This window comes from Ursus arctos, unplaced genomic scaffold, assembly GCF_023065955.2.
Source record: "Ursus arctos isolate Adak ecotype North America unplaced genomic scaffold, UrsArc2.0 scaffold_23, whole genome shotgun sequence".
NCBI lineage: Eukaryota > Metazoa > Chordata > Mammalia > Carnivora > Ursidae > Ursus > Ursus arctos.
In genome coordinates, this window is record NW_026622908.1 from 46,819,809 (window position 1) to 46,830,511 (window position 10,703).

Here is a 10,703-nt window from a genome sequence, read left to right on the forward strand (position 1 = left end):
ACCCTCAGCGTTCACCAGGGTGACTGTGTCCCCCGGGAGGTGGGGGGGGGATAAGCGGACTTTGGGGACCGCGGGACCCCGGCTCTGAACCGACCCCGATCCCCAGAAGCCGCAAACGCCCCTGTCCCCAGCAGGTGGGGCGGGGCTCGTGCAGGCCGGGCCATCGATGCAGCCCTAGCCCAGGGCCCCCTTACACTGGGGGCGGGTCCCGATCCCACCGGGCAGGGGCCCCTCCAGCTCCCAAAAGCGCAATTGGCACAGACACCCCGGGCAGCTGGCAGGCTCCCACAGTGGTTCCCTGAGCATGGAGGGACAGCAGTGATGGTGGGAAAGGCCACGTGGTGCCACCAGAATGGCCTCTCCCCAGGAAGGGAGTCCCCGTAGGGCAATACCCTGTCCCTGGGGGTGGTGAGGAGGCTGGGGCCTCCCCCAGGATGCAATTCCCAGCACACCCCTGTCCCCTCGCCTGTTTGGCCTGTGCAGAGGCAGGCAGGTCCTGGGGGGCAGGACAGCAGCCCGCCGTCCGCTTCTGCCATCCCAGCCCCACCTCAGGGGCGACCGACTCAAGGCCTGGGTTGTAACTGAACTCGCACGGACGTCCGTCACTGGCCTGCCCGCGCACTCCCGCCCTGCTGCGTGGCCGTGCTGCCGGCGGACCCAGGGGCCAGGAAGCCCAAAGCGCCCCAGACTTCGCGGTAAGACATACGCCAGAGGGTGGGAGATAAATCCAGAAGAAGTCCGGGGGCTTCTACTTCGGCGACACGTTTAGGGGCCCAGGGGTGCGGGGCCCGTCGAGATGTGTCACCTAAGTGAAGGATGGCTCGACGCCTAGCGGCCTTCTTGGACTCTTGGACTGTGGGGTCGACTAGTCCCTCGTGGGGGGGTGGTACTCCAGCCCATCCAGAGGGACCCCCAGAGCCGCTAGTTTTGCGTGGGGCCCAGAACGAGAGACGGCTGGGCCAGGCCGCGTGACCCAGCAGAGCCCCTGGGCCTGCAGGGTCGGTGTGGATGGAGATGCCGGCCGGAGCCCTTAGTACGGGCCTTTGGGATTTGGGGGCAAGACCCTGACGTCTGTCCCACGTGACTGCTCTCTTTTGAGAAACAGCTTTGTGTCTCGTAGAGGCAGAACGCTCGGCCACAGGCTACCGAGTCACCGTGCCACCCGGACTGCTCCTCGTGAGCGGCGAGCTGTCTGAGCCACCAAGCCACAGCGCTGGGCACACAGCACCTGTCATCCCATGGAAGTGGTGTGTGCGTGGTCAGGCCCACGCAGGCCCTGAAGGCACGAGTAAGTCCCATGAACAAGTGGCCCAAATGACTACGGCCGCCCCTCCTGCTACACGGCTCCTCTCTCCCAGCCTGGCCTGGGGCCTGGGGGGGAGTCCCCTCCGGGCAGCTGACGGGGGAGAGAAGGCTCGGGCCCGGCTTACAGATGGGTCTGTCCCGGGCTCAGGAGATGCTACCCGGTGTGGACAGCTGCCACACTACAGCCCCTCCCTGGGATGTCCCCGAAGGTCATGGTGGAGGGAAATTCTCCCGGGGGGCAGCACTTTGGGCAGTGAGCCTGCTTGTGCACCGTGCTCGGAAGGAGAAACAGCCAGACGTGAGATTACACGCTGATTCCTGGGCTGTGGCCAGTGGTTCAGCTGGGTGGTCGGGGACTTGGAAGGACCATGACCGGGAAATTGATGACAAGGGAATTTGGGAGAAGAGGTGTGTGGACAGGGAAAACAGGGATATCTGTGCCCCGTGTGAATGCCCACCGCAGGGGGAGCTCGGCAGTGGACTTCCATCTTCAGGAGGGCAGGACGGCCCGTTCTGGGGGTGCCAGGCAGCCCCTTTCCCCAGCCACCCCAATCACCGACCCCTGGGCTCCTGCACAAAGTGGCTGCGGTGGCAGGGGTGGAGGCCACGCATGGCTCAGCAGCAGGGATGTCGTGCAGCAAGGTGTACCCGGCTCTGGCCCCCACTGCGTGCCCCGTGTGCCAGCGGCGGACACCCACACCTAGCCCTCACCCGGTGCCTGTCCTGGGGCAACCAGGCAGCCCAAATGACTGGGTGGTGGGAAGGGCCGGGCTCTGTTCTTACTGGAATAGACACTTACTCGGGATACAGATTTGCCTTCCCCTCATGCCGCACTTCCACCGAGACATCGTGGACCCCTAGAACATCCCACCCGCCGTCCTGGTGTCCCACCCGCAGCTTTGCACAGGAGCTCAGTCCACGGCAAATGAAGTGGGGACGTGGCTCCACGCTCACGGAACTCACTGGCCTCACCGTGGGCCCACCATCCTGTAGCCGCTGGCTGATAGGGCAGTGGAATGGCCTTTGAAGGCTCGGTTCCAGCCCCAGCGAGGTGGTGGTACCCTGCAGGGCCGGGACGGCGGGCTCCTGAAGGTCGTCTGTGCTCTGAGTCAGTGACCGACATATGGGGCCACGTCTCCCAGAGCCAGGATTCATGGGCCCAGGAATCGGGGGGTGGAAATGGCCGGGGCACCACTCACTCTTACCCCTAGTGCCTCCCAGCCGAACATTCGCTTCCCGCACCCACGACCTTGTGCTCTGCTGCCCTGAGGTCTCCGCTGCAGAGGGAGGGATGCTGCCGTCAGAAGACACGGCAGTGATTCCAGTGGACTGGAAGTTCAGTCTGCCGCCCGGCCACCCTGGGCCCCCTGGGCCCCTGAATCTACAGGCAGAGAAGGGAGGTACAGTGTTGGGGGTGCGGACTGATCCTGGCCGGGGGTAAGGAAAGAAAAGTGCCTGGAACACAGCGGGTCCTGGAGGGCATCTCATAGTTGGACCACCCCAGGATTCTGGGTTGATGGGCTGGGGCTGAATCACCCCACCAGCCCTCCTGGTCCCCAGCTTGCCGGCAGCAGATGGCCGGGCTTCTTGAACACCTGAGCCAGTCTGGAACCGAAACCTCCTCCTGCCTCCTCCTGCTGTGTCTCTGGAGAGCCCTGACTGGTGCAACCACAGTGCGTCCGTGGTGCGTCCGGGGTGCGTCTGGGGACCCGAAGCTTGAGCGTCTGCATGTACTTCCTTTCCCACGGCTCCTGCTTCCCCTGCAGCTGAATTCCAGAAGGCTCCAGGCTCGCAAGTGACCTGAACACACAGATGTGACCCACGTGAGGGCTACGGCCAGAGCTGTGTGCCAGCCTGGCCCAGCCGGGCTCCCGGCCTCCCCACTCATGACTTGACCCAGAGAACACAACTAGGAAGCCAGAGCCTCTGAGGGGCAGAGACAGAGCCAGGCAGCGGCCTCGGGCTGTGTGTGGAGTGAGTGGGGGGCCCAGGTCAAACTGGCCAGCGGTCACCCTGCTCACCAGGCCAGGGGCCATGGAGTCACCTGCGCCTCTGCTGCTGCCCCCACATGGGCCCAGTCCAATCTCACAATGGGGAAGACCCCAGAGGATCCAGATACAGCATCATCGCTCCAATGATGGGGACCCAGAGCCTCCAACCCCAGACTTTCAGGGCTTTGCGCCCCTGTCCTGTGGAGCCCGTGGTGAGTTCAGACTCGTCAAGTACCCCCAAAGCAGAGGCTGGCGTGCCCTCACTGTGCACAGGCACCTGGGCTACTGTGATCACTCAGGGTCAGGGGCAGAGCTGGCCCTGGATGCCGAGGGATCTTCCTTCTCTGGGCTGTGTCCTGCTTCCACCGGCAGCCAGCTCCCGATTCTCTTTGCTGGATGTGAGCCCCTCTCAGAGGCATACCACTGTGTGCCAGATGTGGGTGGTGTCCCGGGAACACGGAAGGGGAGAAGGGCATATTTCCCTCTGGACGTGGCCCCCCAGGCATGCTGAGTGACAGGCTGTGTGAAGCAGGGTCTGAGGAGGGGGCAGGGCAGGGTTCCAGGTGATGTGACATCAAGGCTGAACAGGACTCCAGTGGCGGGGTGGGGGCAATGTGCAAAGGGGCTTGGATTTATCCCAAGGGCCAAGGCATGACCTCACTTGCCTTCATAAGGTCACTCCTGCTCTAAGGCAGTGGACAGAGGGGGAGGAGGCAAAGCGAGAACCCAGGAGACCAGGAAGGCGGTGGAGGCAGCATCCGAGGGCAGATGGTGATGTGGCTGGAGAGATGGCAGGGCTGGCGGACAGCGGAGAGTGAGGGAGCAGGTGGGAGCTCACACCCTGCTGCCTGAGCACTGACTGGGGAGGGGACCAGTGGAGTAATGGGCTCAGGAGAGACAATTCAGCCGTGGGGAGTTGATTTTGAGGAGACTGTGAGATGACGTCCATCGAGTGGTCCAGGTGTCAGAGACATGCGGGTCATCCAGCATAGGGGTCAGCAAACCATAGCCAGTTGTGTCCTATTGCCTGTTTTTGTATTGCCCGCAAGTGGAGAACACTTGTTACAGTTTTAAGTGGTCAAAAAAAAAAATCACATTCATTAGCTACTATCAAGAAACGTATTAAAAACCCCAGAGAGTGACAGGTGTTGGTGAGAATGTGGAAAACCGGAACTCCCACGCACTGTTGGTGGGACCTCGGACTGATGCAGCCGCTCTGGAGTTCAGCGTGGAGTGGCCGCAGAAAGCTTAAGGGAGACTTATCACATGATCAACAATTGCACTTCTGGATGTAACCCCCAAAACAAGAGACTGCAGGGTCTGGAAGAGATGGGTACACACACGTTCACAGCAGCGTTATCACAACCGCTATGAAAGGGACACCCCAAGTGTCCAGCGATGGACAAATGAATAAACAAAATGTGGTCCATCCCCACAAAGCCTGAAAAAGGCAGGATATTCTGACACCTGCCACAACATGGACACACCTGGAAGACGTCAATCACACGGAGCGACAGAAGCCAGGCACAGAAGGATACATACTGCAGGATTCTACGTATTTGGGGACATGAAGAAGTCAAATTCACAGACAGAAAGGGGAATGGTGGGTGCTAAGGGCTGGGGGAGGGGGAAGGGCTTTACCCACCCCTGCCCTACATCTCAGGCATGGAGACTGAAGAGTGGGCAGAGCCCAACAGTGTGCCAACCAGTCAGCTAGGGTGCCAGGGTGAGGGCAGAGCCCTGGCAAGGCAGCATGCTTGTGTTTGCAATCTTTCTAACAGCTTTATTGTGGTAGAATCCACATACCACCCAGCTCATCCATTTAAAGTGTACAATTTGGGGCACCTGGATGGCGCAGTCCGTTAAACGTTTGACTTTTGGTTTCGACTCAGGTCGTGATCTCGGGGTCGTGAGATCGAGCCCACGATGGGCTCCACACTCAGCAGGGGGTCTGCTTGGATTCTCTCTCTCTCCCTACCCTTCTCCCCGCTCTCTTTCTCTCAAATAAATAAATCAATAAAATCTTTTAAAATGAAGTGTACAATTCCTTGGTTTTTAGCACATTCTCAGAGTTGCACAACCGTCACTATGGTCAACTGTAAAACATCTGCACCATCTCAGAGAGAAGCTCCACACCCTTCAGGTTGTGCTCCAGCGGCCAGAGCCAGCCCTGACGTGCAGGACGAGGGCCACATGGAGAGCCAGACCCAGCTGCCCAGCCTTCCTGCTGTCCCCCAAGCCGACCCCCCAGTGGAATGCCGCTGTAGCAGCCCGCAGAGGCACCACCAGAGGATCCTGAGAAATACTGAACCATCGGCGCAGCCTCTAGAGCCTGGGTAGTCTGCTGTGTCGGAACAGGCACCTGAGGGCCTCTGGGCCCCAGACGCTGAGCAGAAGTCCAGGCAAGGATTGCCAAGAGCCCATTTGCGGGATTCTAGGGTTTTCCCTTTGACATGGCATCCATCTCCAGCTGGGGTTTGCCAACTGACCACCAGGGAAGGGCAGGGGGGCTCTGACCAGAGAGAGGAGGAGCCAAGCCTCCTGACCTGGACAGGGAAGAAGTCCGGGCCCTGATCTCTACCTGGATTGCTCCACTGGCCAGAGGTATGACTGTGGACACAGTCCATGTCCTCTCTAAGATAGCTTCCTCCTGTAACAATGGGGCCCTACCCCACCTGGCCCCAGGCAGGTGCTAGCCGCCAGGTCACACCCCAAAGCAGGAAAGCCAAGCAGACTTGCCAGGAGATCCTGCACAGTCACTGGAGCCGGTGGACAGCACAAGGACCCGGGGGGCTCCCTGGGGGGGTAATCCAGGGCCTCTCCCAGCCAGAACGGGAAATGGCTCCCGGCAGAACTCCTTTCCCAGCGGACCTGATCCAGGAGGATCTGGTCACCTTCGGCAAAACCCGGCAGGGCCACGACCTCCTGAGGGCCCAGCCACTTCCCAAGCATTCCCCTGCGGTGGGGGAGTACACACTCTCCCACTGAGGGTTCATTCTGCACACTTCCGCAGTCCCTGACCCCACAGACCCCTACAATTCTCCCCATCTGTCAGGGAGAAACCCTCTTGTCCCTCTTCCCTTGGGAGACCAGGCTCTGCCCTGGCGTGAGGCAGCTTTCCCAAAACCTTCCCCCACCAGCCCAGTCTCAGTGCCGGTCGGGTGGGAGAGGGAGGCCCCAGCCCAGGGTGGGGCGCTGAGCAAAACGGAGGCAGCGCCACGATAGCGGGTCAGCACCAAAGGTGAGGAGGGGCCAGAGCGTAAGGGGCCCAGGAGGCAGAACGTGGGGGAAGGTTAGGAGAATATGCCAAATGAAGAAGCTGCAGGGCTAGGTCAAAGCCTAACCGCCGCCCCGGGCCACAGTGGCCAGTGCAAACCTCCAGACCCTCGGCTTCCAGGCTCCCCAAGGCTGGAAGCACCTGGAAACCACAGGCAGAAGGTGTGCGTGCAGGGATGGTGGAAAGGCGCCCCAGAAACCTGAACCCCAGCGCACCACTCCTCCAATCCCGTCCTGCCCAAAGGGCCACATCACCCTCTCCCACTCTCGGCAGAGGAATACGTAGGTGTGCGGCGGGGCGCGGAGCAGGTGTGCTTGCGGGGAGCCGCCTGGCAGCACCTAGCTTTGTTAGCGACGCTCGGGGAGCCACGCGCCTGGCGTACGAGCTTCCTCCCGGGGGCGGGGCATGAGGCCGCGCCCCGCGCGATTGGCCGAACGGACCGCCCGCGATTGGCTGAGACCCCGGCCCCCGCCCCCTGGGACGCGGGTCGGGGGCGGGGGGTGGGTCGCGGACAGAAGGCGCGGCGCGTGCTGTCCCGGGGGTCTCGCGCGCCTCCGGGCGAGCTGAGCCTTCACGAGGCCACGCCCTCCTCCCCACGGCGCGTGCTGCGCGTGCGGATGATCAACACGTCCGGGGATAGCGGGCTGCGCGCAGGCTGGGGTGGGGTACCCGACAGTTGCACCCGGGACCTGTGGACTCTGCTGAGGCAGCGGGGTCTCACCGGAGACCTACTGACAGCGCCCCGAAGTCGGGCCGGGGGCGCACACGGGACCTGCTCAATGCGTCTTGGGGGGCTCACTAAGCACCTGTTGGGAGCTTGGGGCCCACCGGGGACCTGCGGACTCCGCCCGGGGAGATAGGGTGGGGGACGCGCTCACGCCCTTGTGTTTGCAGGTTGTGTGCGCAAGGGGGAGGGCGAAGCGTGGCGGGAGGGCGAGGCGAGGGAAGGAGGGCGTGAGAAAGGAGGCGGCGGCGGCGCGGAGGAGGGTTATCTATACATTTAAAACCAAGCCGCCTGCGCCGCGCTGGGAAGACCTGGGGAGCGTCCGGCCGCACGCGCGGGACACGAGCGCCCCACACTCCGAGGCGCGCACGGTCTGCCACCTCTTGGCCTCCTGAGCCTCGCTGTCCCTGGGCCCCCAGACGACCTGGAACGCGTACCCTGGGGAGTCGCTCCTCGGCACAGTGCCAGGGGCTCCCTTGGGGTTCTGTCCTCCTCCCACCAACCCGCGTTCCTCTGTCCGCCCCTCCTGCTGCGCGCGGGGGCTCGGAGGAGTTGCAGGGCGAGTGGATGCGTGTGCGATGGACAGCCGCGCGCTGCCCCGGCCCGCGCCCTCCACGCCTGGCATCTCCGGCGGCTGCGCCGCTCGGCAGCGACCCACATCCCCAGAGCTGCTGCGATGCAGCCGGCGGCGACGGCCGGGCGCGACGGAGACCGGGGGTGGCGCGGCGGCCGTGGCGCGGCGCAATGAGCGCGAGCGCAACCGCGTGAAGCTGGTGAACTTGGGGTTCCAGGCGCTGCGGCAGCATGTGCCGCACGGCGGCGCCAGCAAGAAGTTGAGTAAGGTGGAGACGCTGCGCTCGGCCGTGGAGTATATCCGCGCGCTGCAACGCCTGCTGGCCGAGCACGATGCTGTGCGTGCCGCGCTGGCTGAGGGGCTGCTGGCGCCAGCCGCGCGCCCCCCCGCGTCCTGCGGGCCTCCCGGGACCCCCGCCGCTGCCGTCGCCTCGCCTTCTTGCGCTTCGTCGTCCCCGGGCCGCGGGGGCAGCTCGGAGCCCGGCTCGCCGCGCTCCGCCTACTCCTCAGAAGACAGCGGCTGCGAGGGCGCGCTTAGCCCAGTGGAGCGCGAGCTGCTCGACTTCTCCAGCTGGTTAGGGGGCTACTGAGCGCTCCGCCCCCGAGGTAACCTCCGGCGTCGGGAAACAGGGGGGTCGGCTCAGGGGCAGCCGGGCGGAGTGGAGTGGACAGCCTCGCGGCTCGCGTCCCCGAGAGCAGCCAAGCGCAGTGCCAGGCCCGGGTGACGGCTTTGATTTCTCTCACTCTTCATTTTCCCCAAACTTTTTCAAGCCTGTGCAAGACCGGCGTTTGTTTGTCCGGGATTGCAAAACTTCCTCTCGCTGCTGAGCCGAAGGGGGAGCAGGGAGGGGGGCCCTCGGGCGGGTGAGGCCCCGAGTGCACGCGGATCCTGGGGCAGAGCAGGGCGCTGGGAGGCGGGGTGACTTTGCATTGCAAATCGCGCGCCCGGGCCGGGTGGCAGAAATGAGTCGGCGGGTGCGGAGCCCTGACTCACTGCGGTTCGGAGCGCCCGCCCCGCCCCCGCCCCGGCCGGGGCCGCAGACCGAATCCGAGGCACCCACGGACTGGAGCTCCAAAACCAAGCAAAGGAAACTGCAGGCTTCGCTGTGGGCGGCGGGGCCGGGCCGGATCCCGCACTAATGCGCGTCCCCGTCCCTCCTCCCCTTCCAGCAGCCGCAGCTCTGGACGCGGAACCGCGGGCACGCTCACCGCCCTGGAGGTGGGTGGTCCGCGCCTCGGGCCCACCGTCCCCGCCGGCGAAGCCACCACCAAGCCGGTACTCTGCCAACGGTCCCCCGTGCCGTCCAGCCTGACCAAGTGCCAGTGTGGAAACGGTCCCGCCCTGACCCCCGCCTGGCTGGCAGCTTCCTCAGACCCCGACCAGCTGCCCCCAGAGGTGTTGCCCTGGGGTGGGACTGGGGCACAAACGCGGAGATTTTTGAACGGGAGAGGATTTTATAACGACACGGAACTTCTTTTTTGCATATTAGTTTGAACTGCCCAGGGACACCGGCAATATGAAGACTTATTTTTGTACAAAAAAAAATCCCAAGACTGGGAACACAATAAAGATGGTCTACTCCCCCGCCCCACCCCACTACTGGAATTTTCCAACCTGGCCAAGACCTGAGGGGCAGTGTCCCTGGGAGGCGGCCCCTTGCAGCGGCTGGGTCTATGCAGGCAGTGCTCCCCGCTGGGGACTGGCCTTTTTGGAAAACCTGTTTAGGGCAGGTGGACTTCAGAAATAAATCAGTGCTGCGTATCTGGTGTGGGGCCCTCTTCATGCTCCGAGGCCCCCATTTCCCAGGGAGGGCAGGGCCTGGGTGGGACGGTTTGACCCAGCAGGCCTGGCCCCTGTGGTCCCCTCTCCCTGGACTCCACCCCCTGCTCTGTGGGGTGGCGCCAGAGGTGTGAGGTCTCGGAGCCCAGCCTGGTCACCGCAGCGCCAAAGTAATTCACCTTGTGGGCCAGGCACTTCCAGCACGTGGCGGGGAGCTGGTGGGTGGTCCAGGCAGGGCTGCTCACAGCTGGGACGCTGGGTTCTGGGGGGGCTACTGCCTGGCATGGCCATGAGGGTCTGGGGCCTGGGGAGGTCTGGCCTGTGGGAGGGCTGAGAGCTTGGGGTCCAGGCTGCCCCGTTCAGATCCCCACTGCTCACCGCCACCTGGCTGACCTGGGCGAGGCCCTTGACCCACAAATGGGGAGTGACAGCAGAGCTGCCCTATGAGGTCGTGGGAGGATTTGCGTGGTGGCCCTCGGGTCTGGCACCCTGTACTGGGCCCCCGGCCCCTGTGTCTGAGGCCTCTGCCCGCCTCTGTTTACCGGCTCCTTGAGAGGAACAAGGAAGCCCCCCCCCCCGGCTCCCCCCGCCAAGAAAGCCTGCAGAGATTACTCAGCCCTACCTTTGACCTGGGCCTCGAGTGCTTTGAAGTTTTGCCGGGGCCCAAAGCTCTCTTTTATTGCAAGGGTGGGGCGGGGCTGGCGGGGATCCCCCAGGCTGCTTTAGGGTGCTGGAGGCACCCCTTCCTTTGAAAGGGAGTGGTTGGGTCAGAGCCGTTGGAACCCTGGGAGGTGGAGCCGCCAGTGTTGGTGGAGAGCAGGTGGCCGGGGTAACCATGGTGACGGGGTCAGTGGGTCTGAGGAGCTGCAGGCTGGACCAGGGTCAGCAGAGCAGCTATGGCTCAGGGCTGCAGGGCCGAGTGACCAGGCCTCATCCAAGGGACAGAAGGGGGCACGCCACACCCTTCTGCTAGGGACCCACTGCCTGGTCAGTGACCTCCCTGACCACAGGTCCTGGGATTCCTTGCCTTAACCCCAGGGAAAGGCCTGGACA

At 63.6% G+C, this 10,703-nt stretch overlaps 1 protein-coding gene across 1 annotated transcript; it reads left to right on the plus strand.

Moving 5' to 3' along the window:
- Nucleotides 1-7,606: 7,606 nt before the first annotated feature.
- Nucleotides 7,607-9,623, plus strand: ASCL2 (achaete-scute family bHLH transcription factor 2). The gene is made up of 2 exons (XM_026482855.3): nucleotides 7,607-8,476; nucleotides 9,041-9,623. The coding sequence occupies exon 1, from the start codon at nucleotides 7,876-7,878 to the stop codon at nucleotides 8,458-8,460; it is 585 nt and encodes a 194-aa protein (XP_026338640.1). The 5' UTR covers nucleotides 7,607-7,875; the 3' UTR covers nucleotides 8,461-8,476; nucleotides 9,041-9,623.
- Nucleotides 9,624-10,703: the final 1,080 nt, after the last annotated feature.

What these genes read in the sequence shown, in the direction of transcription:
- ASCL2 (XM_026482855.3), top strand. Translation starts at nt 7,876, where the DNA reads ATGGACAGCCGCGCGCTGCCCCGGCCCGCGCCCTCCACGCCTGGCATC.